The 19,992-nt window shown below is 49.2% G+C and overlaps 1 protein-coding gene and 1 long non-coding RNA gene across 3 annotated transcripts in view; one reads left to right on the plus strand and one right to left on the minus strand.

Annotated features, from left to right (window-relative positions):
• The window catches only part of LOC140408623 (uncharacterized), a 184,193-nt gene extending 177,405 nt beyond the window's left edge, over nucleotides 1-6,788 (minus strand). Inside the window, exon 1 of the long non-coding RNA XR_011940155.1 lies at nucleotides 6,587-6,788. This is a non-coding gene — a long non-coding RNA (uncharacterized lncRNA). The remainder of the gene's footprint in view (nucleotides 1-6,586) is intronic.
• Nucleotides 5,771-19,992, plus strand: part of LOC140408621 (lipopolysaccharide-responsive and beige-like anchor protein) — a 1,704,725-nt gene continuing 1,690,503 nt past the window's right edge. Inside the window, exon 1 of one of the 2 annotated variants that reach the window (XM_072496077.1) lies at nucleotides 5,771-6,377. In XM_072496077.1, the coding sequence (XP_072352178.1) occupies nucleotides 6,111-6,377 (267 nt within the window). In that variant the 5' untranslated portion in view covers nucleotides 5,771-6,110. The remainder of the gene's footprint in view (nucleotides 6,378-19,992) is intronic. The other variant, XM_072496078.1, reaches the window with a different exon arrangement.

Consider the following 19,992-nt stretch of genomic DNA (forward strand, 5'->3'; position numbering starts at 1 on the left):
GCCCCCCCTCTCCACCCCAGCCTCTGAGCGCTTCCATCTCCATCTATTCCCGGATCTGTCCGGTGACCCGGCGTCGCGAGAGGAGCGGGGATCTGAGCCTCCCTCTGCTCATTTTTCTGAGAGGAGCCTGGGAGGAACCCATCTGTGGATGATCGGGGGTGGGATCATGGCAGACCCAGGGTTAATTGGTGGGTAGGTGCCGGCTACCACACTCAATGTGGCGGGGACTCGGTTCCAGAAGGCGACGGCCCAGCGGAGGATAGCTGCTCTGTGGGGGGCGCGGGAGATGATTTTGAGTCCATCTGCAGTGAGGATATGGACTCCCTCATGCCCGACACTGAGTCGCCCCTCATTCCCCTGAGGGACACTCTGGCATTTTCTATATGCCAATCACAGTTGCCGGAACAGAGTGCAGCTAGCCCTCGACCAGTGGTCGCTCATGGCACTGCTCATTAGGTCTTCTCCTGCCTACGCAAAAGAGGCAGGAGACACAGACGTGACTGAGCAGGTCTGGTTGAAGTCTTTCCTCGCCAGACTCCACAGAGGGCGAAAGGGCACGTGTTCCTCTGCTCCCTCCAAGCACTAAAAAGGTGATGGCAAAGCTGGCACTTTCCTGCTGACATGGAGGTGACCATAGCCCGCCTCAACATCAATGGCAACAGGGACGTACTCCGCAGATTCCAGAACTTCTTGGTCCTCCGGGATGGGAAATATGTGGCGGAGTCAAGAACCCACACAGCTCCAGGAGATAAAGCCACGTGGCTCCTGGAGTGGCGGGGGGGTGTCTACATGAATCACCTGACCTCATGTTTAGGCTGGGTGGCTATCTGTTGGCCCCACATTTGCAGCCGGAAATCATGGGGGTCAAGGAGCCAGTGCCCAGGCCGGTTGCTGCACCCGACAGTCTGGGAGGGGGGGTGTTACTTCACTTTGTGAATGTCAACACTCCCCAGGCTGGCCAGCAGCAGACGACTTTCTTCAAGCAAGTGTCCACTCATCTTGGCACCATCGCTGCAGACGAGTGCATTGTCCTGGCTGGCGGGGGGGGGGGGGGCTCCTTTGAGACAAAGGACCGCCTTGGTACCCACTGCAGCTCTCCTGCGGTGGTGACATTAAGGAACCTGCGTGGGTTCTTTGGCTTGGTGGACGTCTGGCAGACTCTCCATCCTGACTCCAATGTCTTCACCTTTGTGAGGCCTGGGGTTGGAGCATCCAGAATACACCACCTCTACATTTCCAGGACGTACCTGCCCCGCATCCCAATGACCTCTTTTCAGCAGGTGCCGTGCTCGGACCACTGTCCGGTGTGGGCAGCGCTCACCTTGTCTTGTGCTCAGTCGCGGTCCACTTACTGGCACTTTAACAACCTGCTGCTGGAGGTCAAGCAGTTCCGGGGCTTGTTTCATCGCTTCTGGAGTGACTGGAGAAGGAAGCAGGGAGGCTTCCCCTCCTTGAGGCTATGGTGGGACATGAGCAAGACTCATGTGCGTACCTTCTGTCAGGAGTATGCAAGGAGGTCGACAAAGAAGCGGAAATCCAGGGTCGAGGAGTTGGAGGAGGTGCTCGATCTGAGTCACATCTCGGTCAGCTCGATGAGGACCTGTCCCTGTGGCTGGTGTACAGAGAGAAGAAGGGAGCGCTGTGGGTCCTTCAACTGGTTGGGTCCCGTGGCGCATATATGAGGTCGCGGATCCAGATCCTCACGGACATGGACTGTGGCTCCCCCTTCTTCTGCTCGCTGGAAAAAAGACAAAGGGTCTGTCAGCAGCTCCTTACGCTGCTGGCCGATGATGGGCCCCTCGTTTTGGATCCGGAAGAGATCAGAGCCCAAATTTGAAACATCTATAGCGCCCTTTTCTTCATGGAGCCATCCAGCGAGGATGCTTGCAGAGTTTTGTGGGAGGACCTGGAGTGTGCCTGTAGGCTTGATACTCCTCGACAGCCGGTCCAGGGGTAAAACCCCAGGGCTGGGCGGGCTGACCGTGGAGTTCTTCAGGGCATTCTGGGACGCCCTGGGAATCGGCTACGCGGGGTCCAGGGGAAAGTATCGTGACTGGGAAGATGCCCCTCTCATGGCGCAGGACCACCATTAATAATATTAATAATAATCGCTTATTGTCGCTAGTAGACTTCAATTAAGTTACTGTGAAAAGTCCCTAATCGCCATATTTTGGCGCCTGTTCGGGGAGGCCGGTACGGGAATTGAACCCGCGCTGCTGGCATTGTTCTGCATTACAAGCCAGCTGTTTAGTCCACTGTGCTAAACCAGCCCCTTATCCTGCTTCCAAAGAGGGGGGATATCCGCCACCTTAAATCTTAAATACTGATGACTGGTCTCCCTCCTCAGCAATGGATTACAAGATCTTCACCAAGGTGATGTGTTTGTGTGCTGGACCACATGAACCACCCTGACCAGTCCTACACGGTCAAGGGCTGCACAATCCATGACAACATCCATCTGGTCAGGGACATGGTCCACCATTCCCAGAGGGCTGGTCTGTCGAGCGCCTTCCTGTCCATTGATCAGGAGAAAGCGTTCAACAGGGTGGACCACAAACATTTGGGTTTGGGATGCATTTCATCACCCGGATCCGACTTCTGTACACTGCCGCAGAGTGTCTCGTTAAGGTTAACGGGTCCCTGACTACGCCTCTTTGCTTTGGGAGAGGACTGAGTCAGGGCTTCCCCTTGTCTGGCCAACTCTATTCTATTTGCGTGGAGTCTTTTCTGCACCTCCTGTGGAGGAGGTTGTCGGGACTGGTTCTGCATGGGCTGGGAATTGGGGTGGTTTTCTCGGCTTACGCTGATTACGTGCTCCTTATGTTCACTGACCCTGTTGTCCTGCGGAGGATGCAAGAGTGACAGGCTGTGTACTCTGCCATATCCCCTGCCAGGTTCAACTGGGCCAAGTGTTCTGGACTTCTGGTCAGTCCGTGGCAGATGGACCCCCTCCCAGAGGACCAAGGCCTTTCACCTGGAGTAGGACCAATCTCCTCTACTTGGTAGTCCATCTTTGCCTCGCTGAGGAATCCTGGCTGGCTAACTGGCAGGAGCTGGAGGCCAAGGTCACCAATCGCTTGAGACACTGGACAGGACTGCTCTGAGTGCTGCCTTACAGGGGTCGAATTCTCATCATAAACCAGCTGATAGCTTCCATGTTGTGCTACCGGCTGGTCACTTTGACCCCTCCCACTGACTTGTCATAAAGCTCCAGAGAATGCTTGTAGAGTTCTTCTGGGTCAAGAGATTGAGGGTCTCTGCTGAGGTTCTGAGCCTTCCGCTTAGGGAGGGTGACCAGATGATGGTGTGTCTTTGCACCCAGGTGGCACCATTCCACCTTCAGACCCTGCAGCGATACCTTTATGTTGGGTGACAGCGTCCCCTCTAAGATAGAGTGCCCTGGTGACGCAGTTCTTCCGCCTGAATTATGACGTGCCCTCCGTGCCTTTTCACACAGCCTGAATTACGACATGCAGCTACTGTTCATAGATCTGCGGGTCTTTGTTACCTTCTGCAGGTGCTGCCTGTCTATTACCAGGACCTGCTCAAAGTCTGGAACACGGTTGCTTCGCGCCGCAGCTCCCTCCCATCAGGAGTGGTGGTTGTCATCAGGGAGCCGCTACTCAGGAATCTGTACCTTCACCAATACCATTTCAAGTGGCTGGTGGAGGAGTGAGCTGTGGCTGCTGGGTTAACTGGGATCGGGGACGTGCTGGGTGGCGGAGAAGTGGGCTGGATGACACCCCACGAGTGGTTTGTACACTTTTCCTCCTTTTTCACCCCCCGCAACGAACAACTCCTCAAACAATGTCACGAATATCCCCCACCTTTTCTCAAACTCTCTGCTGAGCTCCTTAGCTCATATTTTATCTTTTCCAACTGCATGAAGTCGTACAGGTCACCCAACCAGGCCGCTACTCCCGGTGGCGATATTGACTGCCACTCCAGTATATGTCCCACAATCCTAGCCATCTCGTGGAAATGCCCTCCGCGACTTTTCGCACGGCGCAGAGGGGTTTCGCAGAGGGGTTTCCTGTGTGGGCTGCTGCTGCACCCCTTCACCTCCTTACCCTCGCCCGTCGTCCGGACACGCCATGACGTGCCTTGTTGCAGTCCGACAGCGGAGGTCCCCACTGGAGGTCCCTCTATGGAGGAGTCCTCTCCCTCAATCTTGGGGAACTGGGGTGGAAGGTGTTGCATGCAGCAGTGCCGTACAATCACCGATTGCACTGGTTCACGGACTCCCAAGAAGCCTGCCATTTTTGCGGCCTTGTGGAGTCCGTGGACCACGTCTATGTTATGTGTTTAGGCTGCACTCTCTTTTTAGTCTTTTTTCAAATCTTTTGTTGAAGTTTTGTTTGCACTTCAGACCCATGCTCCTGATCTGCGGGCACCTGGTGCGGAGAGGGGCAGGGAAAGCAGAGGACCTCCTTGTGAACCTGCTCCTGGGCCTGTCGGAGCACGCCATTTTTAGGTCCAGGCAGCGGGCGACCGAGGGGGCATCCAGCCAGACTGTCTGCCTCTCTTCCGTGGCTATATTCGTGGCCGGGTGTCCCTAGAAAGGGAGCATGCAGTGTCCACGGGCACCATTGAGCCTTTTGTGCTGGGTGGGCATTGCCGGGGTTGGGGTGCTTTATTGACCCCTTTAATTGCAATCTCATTTGATGTTTTTAAGTTTCCATTGATCTTTGTTACATTCGGGCAGTGCCCCTAACAGGAGTGGCCATTTTCGCTTTGGCCCTAATTTCTTTCCTTTCTTCTATTTTGTGGGTGGACCTCAAAAGAATGGCCAATCCACCTAACCGGCACATCTTTGAAATTGTGCTCTGTATACTAAGGTCTATGTCATTAATATATATCAGGAAAAGCCAGAATCCCAACACCTGGAAAACTCAACTACACATCTAACTCCGGCCCAAAATAAATCCTTTACCCACTTGCTGTCTCCTGTCACTCAGCCAATTTTGTGTCCATGTTGCTATGATATAAATGCAAGTATTTATTTTCTTTCTTTTAGTCCTGCGTTGGAGTGTTAGCCTATATCATGTGTCAAGTCTTTGGACTGTAATATGACCTAACAAGATATATGTGCACATCGAGTGGCGTGCAACTTTAAGCGGAACTCGCCGCTTCAAGTCTCATCCACCTTTATCACCTCCAGATTCAACAGCCCGGCCTCACAGCTTCTATGAAATAATACAATCTCAAACTCTGCTGCCCATATTTGCTGATCCCCTGTTTTTAAGAAAAAAATTACATTTGCTCCTAATCTCCCAATGAATCAAATGTGTGTTTAAATCCCTCGACAGCTCACCGTCCGTCAGACGCTTGTCCTATTTTAGTCCTGACGAACGTTCAAACGGCTTTTGAATCACACTTTTCTCTTTTACAGATGCGATGAATCTAGTATGTAATGGCGAAATAATCCGTTTTATTTGCTGTTTTATTGTTTTAGTTGAGTCGGCCCCTTTGTTTAAAAAGACTACGCTTACTTAATTGCGATTTACCAAAGTAAACGTCCACGAAGTTCGCACGATTTGACATTAAGGTTGCGCAAGTCTGCCCACGCAGCAGATGGCGCTGCCATTGATTCATAGCGAACTTGCAGGGCGGCTGCTCCGTGAGCTCCCCCTTCTCCGTCCTTGCACTCTTTGAACTCCCATCTCCAACCACCAGCGCACACCTTCATCGTTACCTGTTGGTCACACCTGGGCTGCGTGCTGGCCAATCCCTGGGTGGCGCACATGCGCAGTAGCCCTCCCTCTCGCGAGCTGCCCCCGACTGGCGCGCGTACAGTCGGAAGCTCGAGCTCGCTGCTTTGACGCTGTCATGGCGGCGCGAGGCTGAGACGAACGAGGAAAATAATCCAGTCGTTAGTCCGCGCGCGAGATACCGACGGTCGTTTTCGAAGGCGAGCGCGACACTGCACGAGCAGCGAAATTGGCAGCCCCCCCCCCCCCCCAAGGGCGAGACAGAGCAGCCGTGTCTCTCTACAGCCCGAGCAGGCTTATGTGGCCACCTGACCCGAGCCTGGATTCAAGTTGAACTTGTCTGTCGGTGGCTGTTTTCTCGCATATTCCGTCTCTTTCCCTCCTGTGGGGAAAATCGCCATGTCCAAAGAGGATGGAAACCCGCAGCTCGCGGACTCCGAGGGAGGCCAACCCGCGCCGGCACCAGGGGAGCAGGCGGCGGACGAGGGTCATGTTTCTCTCCCCTCCACCACCAAAACCTCGCCGGCTGGTGATGCGGCTGTTTCCCTGGGCCTCAACCCCCCTGTACCTATTCGAGGGATCCGGATGAAATTCGCCGTGTTGCAAAGTCTTTTGCAAGCCGGTGAAGTGACCAATCGAGACATGGTGGAAACCATATTTAACCTGGTAAGAGACAGCGTCCGCTGTAACACCAATTCCTCATTCACAGCCACTCACTCCACACATGGTCACTTGCAACCAACGCAACGCTTTCATTTTTACATTTTAGAACTGTGCGTTTGATATTTGAGAAGTTTCATTTTGCTTAATCGCCTTGTAACAATGAACTTTAAAATGATTCGAGGTTGAAAGTTTTGACGGAGACACAGCCTGACCTTGTCACCTGTCTTCCGTACAGCGCACCGAGGTGGGGATACTTGCAGCATTCCTGGCTTTGATCTGAGTTTTCGAACTGCATTTTTGCATGTATGAAGGGTGGGCCGATTATTCGATAAGGTTCTGCCCGCGGCCTAAAATGTGAGCACCTGATGTCGGTTGGTTTGTGAGAAATGTGGACGCGGAAGTGAAATTACAAACGCGCGACCACATCAGACTCCGGTATTTCGGCATCAGGTAATATTGGGGTGCGCTGGGAAAGCGCCTCGTCACTAATGGGTCCAATTTGAAGGGGAAAGTGAGAGATATTTTTAACATATCTATTTAGTGCTGTATTTTAGGTTGCATATACACCAATATACCTGTGCTTTCGTAATAAATTATGCAACGCAGTTGCATGTTTCACTCAAGTAAAAGTTATTTTCTAGTGCCGCAGCTATTTTGTTTTCCAGTGTTAGGGTAGAATTGATTTGGCACCGCGATTACTTCCCAGCAAGCACATGGAAAGTAAAAAAATGTTAATGTTAAATAAATCACCCGTGTTAGGTTACGTAAGGCAAAATTGTGATAGTTAATGCGGCTGAGATCTCTCTTTTGCTTTTTGGGGGATACGAGTACACTGATACAGATATAGGTCACTGGTACAGAAAGTCATAGGTTTCAATTTGGATCAAGGGTGTTACTTGATAAAAGAAAACTGGAGTGTTACAATTTCCATTGTGCTAATTGCTAGAAATATACAAATTTAATGGGAAATGAATAATTATGTTAAACGTTTTGCATTGTTTAATAAAGATTTGCATTATAGTCTTCAATTTTGCAGAAAAATGTAACAATGTTGACATTTCAGGAAACATTAATTGTTGCTTTCAGTATAGGTGACAGCTTAGAAAAGCGCACAAAGAATTAACATATCACTTTATGCACGTCTTCACTAATGCACCAGTCAGTGCAATACATAGGACACCCCATTTTGCCTGTTAGTTAAATGTCTTGAGTGAACCCCAGTCAGTGTACCAGAATCTGGCTCATTGTAACTGGAATTACAGTATTACATATTAGAAAATGAGAAAAAATCCATCCTACGAAATGAAACATATTGAAACAAATCAAGTTCAAACTTATTCTAAATTCTTGGAACTAGTTTCATAATGCGTGGATCAGGAATATATTTAGATTGTAACTTCTGCACAGTGCGAATATCGGTTTCAGAGACACAAAAGCAGCTTCTGTTGAAGCATCAACCAATTTGGTGGAACCATCATTCATTGAGATATGGTGTATATCCATGTTTCGGTCAGGTCGGTTGTGATAATGTGCATTCTCATTTTATGACTTGCTATTCGGCACAGTGCTTATGAGTCACAATACCTGCTTCCCAACAGAGGCTCAAATCTGCTCGTCAGTTGTCTAATGACCACTTGCTGATTATCATTCCAGAGCCTTGAGTGAAAAATCAAGGCTGACTCTTCAGTGCTGTATCAAGGGAGCACTGCAGCGTGGGAAGTGCCATCTTTTGGATGAGATGTTAAATGTTGGCCCTCTCAAGCGAACTTAAAACATCAATGGTGCTATTTTGAAGAAGAGCTGGGGAGTTCTCTCTGATCTTCCTGGGCTGTATTTAAACCTCAAACAATGTCATAAACTGGTTAACTGGTCACTGTCGTATTGATGCTTGTGAGAGCTTGCTGTGTGCAAAAATGACTGTACTTCAAGATTGCTTTATTGGCTGTAAAGGACTTTAGGATGTCCTGAAGTTGTGAAAGGCATTAATAGTTCTTTCTTCCCTTCCTTTCTGGGGTTTATTTTTTGAAATAAATTTAGAGTACCCAATTTTTTTTTTCCCAATTAAGGGGCAATTTAGCATGGCCAACTTGCCGATCCTGCACATCGTTTTAGGTTCAAGGGATGGGACCCACGCAGATATGGGGAGAATGTGCAAGCTCCACACGGGCAGTGACCCGGGGCCTGGATCAAACCTGGGTCCTTGGTGCCGTGAGGTAGCAGTGCTAACCACTGGCCCACCGTGCTACCCCTATCTTTCTGGGGTTTAATGGGATCTCTGAGGTAGGGCTGTTAGCTTGATGGAAGTTCAGAACAAGGCCAATACCCTGTTGCAGACACGATGTTCCAATATTTGAGCCAAACCAAGTTATGCGGAGCAGATCAACTGAAATTTTGATTGACTAACCAGATTGTCTTGCTAATGTAGGGGCTTGGAACAGCTTCATGTGTCAACACTTTCCCATTGGGAGGCTGGTCCTCATGGAAATAACGGTGGGAATTGCATTTGATTCGTTGGTTAAACTCCAGCTGTATAATAAGTTAGTGCCAGAGGCTGACTTCCAATGAAACACTCAGCACTGCAGCGCGGGGCCCTGACCAATGTGGAGGCCCCATATGGAAAGTTGGTCTCTCCTTTAGAGACAACAGTTTTCCAGATGTTGCGAGGTAGTGGAGACTTCGAGCAGTTCAGACATAGATCTCCTGAATTTGGTGAAAAGTTTCTGAACTTCCATTGAGTAAAGGTGCAAAGCAGTAGCCAGATTTCTGGTACTTGGTCTGGCGGACAACCTGAGGCAAAAGTGAGGTAGGCAACCTAAAGTTGGGGTGCGTGTCTGCAAAGTCTTCAGCAAGGTGATAAGAAGGCGCTGGCAAATGTTCATTAAGGGGAGGTGGGTGACTCGACCTCCAGGCCAAGGCTGAGGAGGACGGATGGCCAACCAACCAAAAAGAATAGAGACCAAAAAGCCAGATAACTAGCAGCCAGGCAGGAGCAGACATGGTCACCGAGGCACGAGGCCCAGCCACCCGAGCGAGATCCTAGAGGTGAGCAGAACAGCAGTTGGAGGTGTGAAGAAGGCCAGGCAAGCGCTGGCATCGTGTCTCAAGCAATTGGGGAGCAGAAGCCATCGGGAGTGGGGCCACCCGATCAGAGCCAGAGGACAACCAGGCAGGGCGGAGTGTGAGAAGGCGGGACAGCAACCAACATATATCTCATTGTTTTGGCACGTTGAATTTTCTGCTGTTTTTGGTGTCAGTCATTTCTCTCTGATCGATTGTGGTGTATTTTATGATACGTGGCTTTCATTGACCATCCATCGGCATCACAGGATGAACTCGGGCTCACTCTCTCACTAATTCTTTTCACAATTTCCGAAGACAACCACCCCACCACCAACTCAAGTTTTGTTTAATTTGTCACTGCTTCTGAAGATTTATTCGTGAATCATTGAAATCAAGGTGAATCATCCCCAGTCAATAATAACAGACACTATGAATCTGGAAGTGAAAAACACAGGAAGTTGAAAGAGAGGCAAGAGGATGAAGCTCGGCAAAAAGACAGTTTGGAGGTCTGAATTATTGAGCAGAGCCCAAACTGCACAACAGCATCCACAAAAAATTTGGTGACTTCAACCTGACGATTTCCAGACATAACGCATCTCAAAAACGTGAACAAGATGTGGACTCTGAAATGGGAATGGAACTACAAGATACTGCTCAAGCTCCTTATTCTTCTGCTGCTGAAGTGAGGGAAGGTGTTTCCTTCTGGCCAAAATCTATTCTACTGGGTATGGATAGAACATTTTATAATAAATACACCAAAGAACATAGGTAACATGGAACATCCGGCATTCGAGGCCGAAAGCAGTTTCTAAGTCTTTGTGAGTCCCATATTTCGAGGTGAAGAGAAATTGGTTGATTTCGCTTTTCTGGAAATCTCTTAAGGATTGGATTGGATTGGATTTGTTTATTGTCACGTGTACCGAGGTACAGTGAAAAGTATTTTTCTGCGAGCAGCTCAACAGATCATTAAGTACATGAGAAGAAAAGAGAATAAAAGAAAATACATAATAGGGCAACACAACATATACAATGTAACTATAAAGGCACTGGCATCGGATGAAGCATACAGGGTGTAGTGTTAATGAAATCTGTCCATAAGAGGGTCATTTAGGAGTCTGGTGACAATGGGGAAGAAGCTGTTTTTGAGTCTGTTCGTGCGTGTTCTAAGACTTCTGTATCTCCTGCCTGATGGAAGAAGTTGGAAGAGTGAGTGAGCCGGGTGGGAGGGATCTTTGATTATACTGCCCGCTTTCCCCAGGCAGCGGGAGGTGTAGATGGAGTCAATGGATGGGAGGCAGGTTCGTGTGATGGACTGGTCTGTGTTCACGACTCAAGTTTCTTGCGGTCCTGGGCCGAGCAGTTGCCATACCAGGCTGTGATGCAGCCTGATAGGATGCTTTCTATGGTGCATCTGTAAAAGTTGGTAAGAGTCAATGTGGACATGCCGAATTTCCTTAGTTTCCTGAGGAAGTATAGGCGCTGTTGTGCTTTCTTGGTGGTAGCGTCGACGTGGGTGGACCAGGACAGATTTTTGGAGATGTGCACCCCGAGGAATTTGAAACTGCTAACCATCTCCACCTCGGCCCCGTTGATGCTGACAGGGGTGTGTACAGTACTTTGCTTCCTGAAGTCAATTACCAGCTCTTTCGTTTTGCTGGCATTGAGGGAGATATTGTTGTCGCTACACCACTCCACTAGGTTCTCTATCTCCCTCCTGTATTCGGACTCATCGTTATTCGAGATCCGGCCCACTATGGTCGTATCGTCAGCAAACTTGTAGATGGAGTTGGAACCAAGTTTTGCCACGCAGTCGTGTGTGTACAGGGAGTAGAGTACGAAGTCTTACAACACCAGGTTAAAGTCCAACAGGTTTGTTTCGATGTCACTAGCTTTCGGAGCGCTGCTCCTTCCTCAGGTGAATGAAGAGGTCTGTTCCAGAAACACATATATAGACAAATTCAAAGATGCCAAACAATGCTAGGAATGCGAGCATTAGCAGGTGATTAAATCTTTACAGATCCAGAGATGGGGTAACCCCAGGTTAAAGAGGTGTGAATTGTCTCAAGCCAGGACAGTTGGTAGGATTTTGCAGGCCAGATGGTGGGGGATGAATGTAATGTGACATGAATCCCAGGTCCCGGTTGAGGCCGCACTCATGTGTGCGGAACTTGGCTATAAGTTTCTGCTCGGCGATTCTGCGTTGTCGCGGGTCCTGAAGGCCGCCTTGGAGAACGCTTACCTGGAGATCAGAGGCTGAATGCCCTTGACTGCTGAAGTGTTCCCCGACTGGAAGGGAACATTCCTGCCTGGTGATTGTTGCGCGATGTCCGTTCATTCGTTGTCGCAGCGTCTGCATGGTCTCGCCAATGTACCACGCTTCGGGACATCCTTTCCTGCAGCGTATGAGGTAGACAACGTTGGCCGAGTCGCACGAGTATGTACCGCGTACCTGGTGGGTGGTGTTCTCACGTGTAATAGTGGTATCCATTTTGATGATCTGGCACGTCTTGCAGAGATTGCCATGACAGGGTTGTGTGGTGTCGTGGTCACTGTTCTGAAGATTGGGTAGTTTGCTGCAAACAATGGTTCGTTTGAGGTTGCGCGGTTGTTTGAAGGCAAGTAGTGGGGGTGTGGGGATGACTTTGGCAAGATGTTCATCGTCATCAATGACGTGTTGAAGGCTGTGAAGAAGATGACGTAGTTTCTCCGCTCCGGGGAAGTACTGGACGACGAAGGGTATTCTGTCGGTTGTGTCCCATGTTTGTCTTCTGAGGAGGTCGGTCCGGTTTTTCGCTGTGGCGCGTTGGAACTGTCGATCGATGAGTCGAGTGCCATATCCCGTTCGTACGAGGGCATCTTTCAACGTCTGTAGATGTCTGTTACGCTCCTCCTCGTCTGAGCAGATCCTGTGTATACGGAGTGCTTGTCCATAGGGGATGGCTTCTTTAATGTGTTTAGGGTGGAAGCTGGAGAAGTGGAGCATGAGGTTATCCGTGGGTCTGCGGTAAAGCGAAGTGCTGAGGTGACCGTCCTTGATGGAGACGAGTGTGTCCAAGAATGCAACTGATTTTGGAGAGTAGTCCATGGTGAGTCTGATGGTTGGATGGAACTTATTAATGTCATCGTGTAGTCGTTTCAGTGATTCTTCGCCGTGGGTCCAAAGGAAAAAAATGTAATCGATGTATCTGGTGTATAACATCGGTTGAAGGTCCTGTGCGGTGAGTAGGTCCTGTTCAAACTTGTGCATGAAGATGTTGGCGTATTGGGGTGCGAATTTGGTCCCCATGGCTGTTCCGTGCGTCTGGATGAAGAACTTGTTGTCGAAGGTGAAGACGTTGTGATCCAGAATGAAGCGGATGAGTTGCAGAATTGCGTCTGGAGATTGGCAGTTGTCGGTGTTGAATACTGAGGCTGTTGCAGCAATGCCGTCGTCATGGGGGATGCTGGTGTAGAGTGCCGAGACGTCCATTGTGACGAGAAATGTTCCTGGTTCAACTGGTCCATGGGTGCTGAGTTTCTGTAGGAAGTCCGTCGTGTCGCGACAGAAGCTGGGCGTACCTTGTACAATGGGTTTCAAGATGCCCTCGATGTAGCCAGAGAGGTTCTCACACAGGGTCCCATTGCCTGAAACGGTAGGGCGGCCTGGTGTGTTGGCCTTACGTATTTTTGGGAGGCAGTAGAGATCTCCAATGCGGGGAGTACGTGGGCTGAGAGCACGTAGGGTGCTCTGAAGATCTGGATCCAAGGTCTTGATCAGTCTGTTAAGTTGGCGGATGTGTTCCTTGGTCGGATCTGCGGGTAACTGTCTGTAGTGTTCTTGGTTGTTCAGTTGTCGGTATACTTCTTTGCAGTAGTCCGTTCTGTTCAGTACGACGTTCAGGGAGTAGAGTAGGGGGCTAAGTACGCAGCCTTGCGGGGCGCCGGTGTTGAGGACTATTGTGTTGTTAATTCTTACTGATTGTGGTCTGTTGGTCAGAAAATCGAGGATCCAGTTGCAGAGTGGGGAGCCAAGTCCTAGGTTTTGGAGCTTTGATATGAGCTTGGCTGGGGTTATGGTGTTGAAAGCGGAGCTGTAGTCAATAAATAGGAGTCTAATGTAGGAGTCCTTGTTTTCGAGATGCTCTAGGGATGAGTGTAGGGCTAGGGAAATGGTGTCTGATGTGGACCGGTTGCAGCGGTATGCGAATTGCAGTGGATCAAGGCGTTCTGGGAGTATGGAGGTGATGCGCTTCATGATCAACCTCTCGAAGCACTTCATTACGACTGAAGTCAGGGCCACTGGTCGGTAGTCGTTGAGGCATGTTGCCTGGTTCTTCTTTGGTACCGGTATGATGGTGGCCTTCTTGAAGCAGGTGGGGACCTCGGAGTGGAGTAGGGACAGGTTAAAGATGTCCGTGAATACCTCTGCCAGCTGGTCCGCCCAGGCTCGGAGTGCACGACCAGGAATCCCGTCTGGGCCCGTCGCCTTCCGAGGGTTCACTTTCAGGAAGGCAGTCAACTGTTATGTTTTCAAATTTATTCCCTGATCCTAGTAATGGGAAACAATCATTTGTCGATGGGTACTCGAACTGAGAAACGTTGGAAGAGATATTGTTTAAAAAAAAAATAAAAAATTAGGAGTACCCAATTCTTTTTTTTCCAATTAAGGGGCAATTTAGTGTGGCCAATCCACCTAACCAGCACATCTTTTTGGGTTGTGGGGGTGAAACCCACGCAGACACGGGGAGAATGTACAAACTCCACACGGGCAGTGACCTAGGGCCGGGATTCAATCCCGGGTCGTCAGCGCCGTAGTCCCAGTGCTGACCACTGTGCTGCCCGGAAGAGAGATTGCTGATCATGAAACTTCCAAAAGTCATATAAAGGCTGTGTGTACATTGTTCAAATATGTAAATTATCTGGAAGAATTGATTGTGTTATCAGCTCAGTTTGAAAAGGAGAGTTCTTTCTAGAGGAAAGTGCTGAGGTGTGTTGCCGCAGTCAAACTGCTGCCTTCCTTGGGACTACCTCCGAAGAGGACATGATGAGTCATCAGTGTCAAATTGAGGTAATTTTGCATCCTAGCTTGAATATCTCGGTAAATTCGAGTTTCTCTACTTTTCAAATGCCCTTTATCAATATTGTGGCTCAGGGAAGGCCAACGTTTTAACGTACAGAACCTACGATGATTACTTCACTATAATAGTAAGAAGTTTTACAACACCAGGTTAAAGTCCAACAGGTTTGTTTCGATTTCATTCGCTTTCGGAGCGCTGCTCCTTCCTCAGGTGAATGAAGAGGTATGTTCCAGAAACATATATATAGACAGATTCAAAGATGCCAGACAATGCTTGGAATGTGAGCATTAGCAGGTGATTAAATCTTTACAGATCCAGAGATGGGGTAACCCCAGGTTAAAGAGGTGTGAATTGTGTCAAGCCAGGACAGTTGGTAGGATTTCGCAGGCCAGACGGTGGGGGATGAATGTCATGCGACATGAATCCCAGGTCCCGGTTGAGGCCGCACTCGTGTGCGGAACTTGGCTATCAACTTCTGCTTGGCGATTCTGTGTTGTCGCGTGTCCTGAAGGCCGCCTTGGAGAACGCTTACACGGAGATCAGAGGCTGAATGCCCTTGAGTGCTGAAGTGTTCCCCGACTGGAAGGGAACATTCCTGCCTGGTGATTGTCACACGATGTCCGTTCATTCGTTGTCGCAGCGTCTGCATGGTCTCGTCAATGTACCACGCTTCGGGACATTCTTTCCTGCAGCGTACGAGGTAGACAACATTGGCCGAGTTGCACGAGTATGTACCGCGTACCGGGTGGGTGGTGTTCTCACGTGTAATGGTGGTATCCATGTCGATGGTCTTGCAGAGATTGCCATGGCAGGGTTGTGTGGTGTCGTGGTCACTTTTCTGAAGACTGAGTGGTTTGCTGCAAACAATGGTTTGTTTGAGGTTGTGCGGTTGTTTGAAGGCAAGTAGTGGGGGTGTGGGGATGACCTTGGCAAGATGTTCACCTTCATCGATGACATGTTGAAGGCTGTGAAGAAGATGACGTAGTTTCTCCGCTCTGGGAAAGTACTGGACGACGAAGGGTATTTCTGTCGGTTGTGTCCCATATTTGTCTTCTGAGGAGGTCGGTGCGGTCTTTTGCTGTGGCGCGTTGGAACTGTCGATCGATGAGTCGAGCGTCATATCCCGTTCGTACGAGGGCATCTTTCAACGTCTGTAGATGTCTTGTTACGCTCCTCCTTGTCTGAGCAGATCCTGTGTATACGGAGAGCTGGTCCATAGGGGATGGCTTCTTTAATGTGTTTAGGGTGGAAGCTGGAGAAGTGGAGCATCGTGAGGTTATCCGTGGGTTTGCGGTAAAGCGAAGTGCTGAGGTGACCATCCTTGATGGAGACGAGTGTGTCCAAGGATGCAACTGATTTTGGAGCGTAGTCCATGGTGAGTCTGATGGTTGGATGGAACTTATTGATGTCATCGTGTAGTCGTTTCAGTGATTCTTCGCCGTGGGTCCAAAGGACAAAAATGTCATCGATGTATCTGGTGTATAACGTTGGTTGAAGATCCTGTGCGGTGAGTAGGTCTTGTTCAAACTTGTGCATGAAGATGTTGGCTTATTGGGGTGCGAATTTGGTCCCCATGGCTGTTCCGTGTGTCTGGATGAAGAACTTGTTGTTGAAGGTGAAGACGTTGTGATCCAGAATGAAGCGGATGAGTTGCAGAATTGCATCTGGAGATTGGCAGTTGTCGGTGTTGAGTACTGAGGCTGTTGCAGTAATTCCGTCGTCATGGGGGATGCTGGTATAGAGTGCCGAGACGTCCATTGTGACGAGGAATGTTCCTAGTTTAACTGGTCCATGGGTGCGGAGTTTCTGTAGGAAGTCCGTCGTGTCGCGACAGAAGCTGGGCGTACCTTGTACGATGGGTTTCAAGATGCCCTCGATGTAGTCAGAGAGGTTCTCACACAGGATCCCATTGCCTGAAACGATAGGATGGCCTGGTGTGTTGGCCTTGTGTATTTTCGGTAGGCAGTAGAGATCTCCAATACGTGGGCTGAGAGCACGTAGGGTGCTCTGAAGATCTGGATCCAAGGTCTTGATCAGTCTCTTAAGTTGGCGTATGTGTTCCTTGGTTGGATCTGCGGGTAACTGTCTGTAGTGTTCTTGGTTGTTCAGTTGTCGGTATACTTTGCAGTAGTCCGTTCTGTTCAGTATGACAGTGGCCCCTCCTTTGTCTGCTGGTTTCTGCACCACCACCAAAATGGACCCCATCAGTCTCGCGACAGACACTGAGGAATTCATCAGGTGAATGAGGCTCCGGGAATTCTTCCACAGACCCCAAGAGGCCAACAGCGAACCCAAGCAGACTATCAATGAACCAGACCAGCAGACCGAGAGATCTGCAGTGCGGCAACCGAAGAGGAAAGAGTCGAATTGGACCCCTCCGGAAGGCCGCTGCCCTAGACTCGACATGTATGCTCAAGTCGTCAGGAGTCGCGTCAATGCCAGATTCATCAGTCGCATTCACAAGACAGCCCCGAACGTCACCCAAGCACAACGCAATGCCATCTGCGCTCTCAAGACCAACCGCAGCATCGTCATCAAACCAGCAGACAAAGGAGGGGCCACTGTCCTACTGAACAGAACGGACTACTTCAGAGAAGTATACCGACAACTGAACAACCAAGAACACTACAGACAGTTACCCGCAGATCCGACCAAGGAACACATACGCCAACTTAACAGACTGATCAAGACCTTGATTCCAGATCTTCAGAGCACCCTACGTGCTCTCATCCCACATACTCCCCGCATTGGAGATCTCTACTGCCTACTGAAAATACACAAGGCCAACACACCAGGCCGTCCTATCGTTTCAGGCAATGGGACCCTGTGTGAGAACCTCTCTGGCTACATCGAGGGCATCTTGAAACCCATCGTACAAGGTACGCCCAGCTTCTGTCGCGACACAACGGACTTCCTACAGAAACTCAGCACCCATGGACCAGTTGAACTAGGAACATTCCTCGTCACAATGGACGTCTCGGCACTCTATACCAGCATCCCCCATGACGGCATTGCTGCAACAGCCTCAGTACTCAACACCGACAACTGCCAATCTCCAGACGCCATTCTGCAACTCATCCGCTTCATTCTGGATCACAACGTCTTCACCTTTGACAATAAGTTCTTCGTCCAGACACACTGAACAGCCATGGGGACCAGATTCGCACCCTAATACGCCAACATCATCATGCACAAGTTTGAACAAGACCTACTCACCGCACAGGACCTTCAACCGATGTTATACACCAGATACATCGATGACATTTCTTTCCTTTGGACCCACGGCGAAGAATCACTGAAACGACTACACGATGACATCAATAAGTTCCATCCAACCATCAGACTCACCATGGACTACTCTCCAAAATCAGTTGCATTCTTGGACACACTCGTCTCCATCAAGGATGGTCACCTCAGCACTTCGCTTTACCGCAAACCCACGGATAACCTCACGATGCTCTACTTCTCCAGCTTCCACCCTAAACACATTAAAGAAGCCATCCCCTATGGACAAGCGCTCCGTATACACAGGATCTGCTCAGACAAGGAGGAGCGTAACAAGACATCTACAGACGTTGAAAGATGCCCTCGTACGAACGGGATATGGCGCTCGACTCATCGATCGACAGTTCCAACGCGCCACAGCAAAAAACCGGACCGACCTCCTCAGAAGACAAACATGGGACACAACCGACAGAAATACCCTTCGTCGTCCAGTACTTTCCCGGAGCGGAGAAACAACGTCATCTTCTTCACATCCTTCAACACGTCATCGATGAAGATGAACATCTTGCCAAGGTCATCCCCACACCCCCACTACTTGCCTTCAAACAACCATGCAGCCTCAAACAAACCATTGTTTGCAGCAAACTACCCAGTGACCACGACACCACACAACCCTGCCATGGCAATCTCTGCAAGACGTGCCAGATCATCGACATGGATACCACCATTACACGTGAGAACACCACCCACCAGGTACGCGGTGCATACTCGTGCGACTCGGCCAATGTTGTCTACCTCGTACGCTGCAGGAAAGGATGTCCCGAAGCGTGGTACATTGGCGAGACCATGCAGACGCTGCGACAACGAATGAACGGACATCGTGCGACAATCACCAGGCAGGAATGTTCCCTTCCAGTCGGGGAACACTTCAGCACTCAAGGGCATTCAGCCTCTGATCTCCGGGTAAGCGTACTCCAAGGCGGCCTTCAGGACGCGCGACAACGCAGAATCGCCGAGCAGAAGCTTATAGCCAAGTTCCGCACACATGAGTGCGGCCTCAACCGGGACCTGGGATTCATGTCGCATTACATTCATCCCCCACCGTCTGGCCTGCGAAATCCTACCAACTGTCCTGGCTTGACACAATTCACACCTCTTTAACCTGGGGTTACCCCATCTCTGGATCTGTAAAGATTTAATCACCTGCTAATGCTCACATTCCAAGCATTGTCTGGCATCTTTGAATCTGTCTATATATATGTTTCTGGAACATACCTCTTCATTCACCTGAGGAAGGAGCGGCGCTCCGAAAGCTAGTGACATCGAAACAAACCTGTTGGACTTTAACCTGGTTTGTAAAACTTCTTACTGTGCTCACCCCAGTCCAACGCCGGCATCTCCACTTCATCACTATAATGGTAGAGCGGTTCAGAAATCAATTCACTAATGAAGTAAAAGATGCCAAATACTAATCCATAATAGTTGATTCAACACCTAGATGCGAGTCATGTGGACCAATTAACATTAATTTTAAGGTATGTGATCAGCAATGGTGAAGTTGTAGAGCGAGTTCTGTTTTGTCCAGCTACAGTCCCACTGTCTGAGTGCCTGGAGACAACTGTTTTAGAAATCATTGCAAATTTAGTTTTAAAAAATAAATAAATTTAGGAGTATCCAATTTTTTTTTTTCCAATTAAGGGGCAATTTAGTGTGGTCAATCCACCTACCCTGCACATCTTTGGTTGTGGGGAGTGAGACCCACGCAGACACAGGAAGCAAATTAGGTTTTGGCATCAAAAATTGTCAGAGGCAGAGCTTTGATAATGCCGCAAATATGACAGGAAAATAATCAGGACCATAAACAAGACTGCATTATTCATCCCATGTTCCAGTCACTCCTTGAATTTAATCTGCAATGAGGGAGCTGTACATTTTCTTTTGACTTTGTTCAAAACTTGTATGCCTTCTTTTCAGTTTCTATGCATTAGTGGGATATGCTGAAATCAGGCTCCGAACAGAACATTTAACAATAAAAAAAAATAATAATCGTGCAGATGCTGTTCTGGCTTTGAGACTGAACATTGGCGATATAAAGGAATGCATATCAGACCAGCTGAAGCAGAATCCTTAGCAGAGAAGTTGAAAATTACAGTCTTTACTGTTTTGTGGAACTGTGTTCTTCAAATAATTGATGTTTTTGCAAATTGCTGCAAAACATTGATACAACTTTATTGAATGCTTCACAATTGTTAGCCTCAGTTGGAAATTTTGTCATG

Source organism: Scyliorhinus torazame, chromosome 3 (genome assembly GCF_047496885.1).
Source record: "Scyliorhinus torazame isolate Kashiwa2021f chromosome 3, sScyTor2.1, whole genome shotgun sequence".
Classification (NCBI taxonomy): Eukaryota; Metazoa; Chordata; class Chondrichthyes; order Carcharhiniformes; family Scyliorhinidae; genus Scyliorhinus; species Scyliorhinus torazame.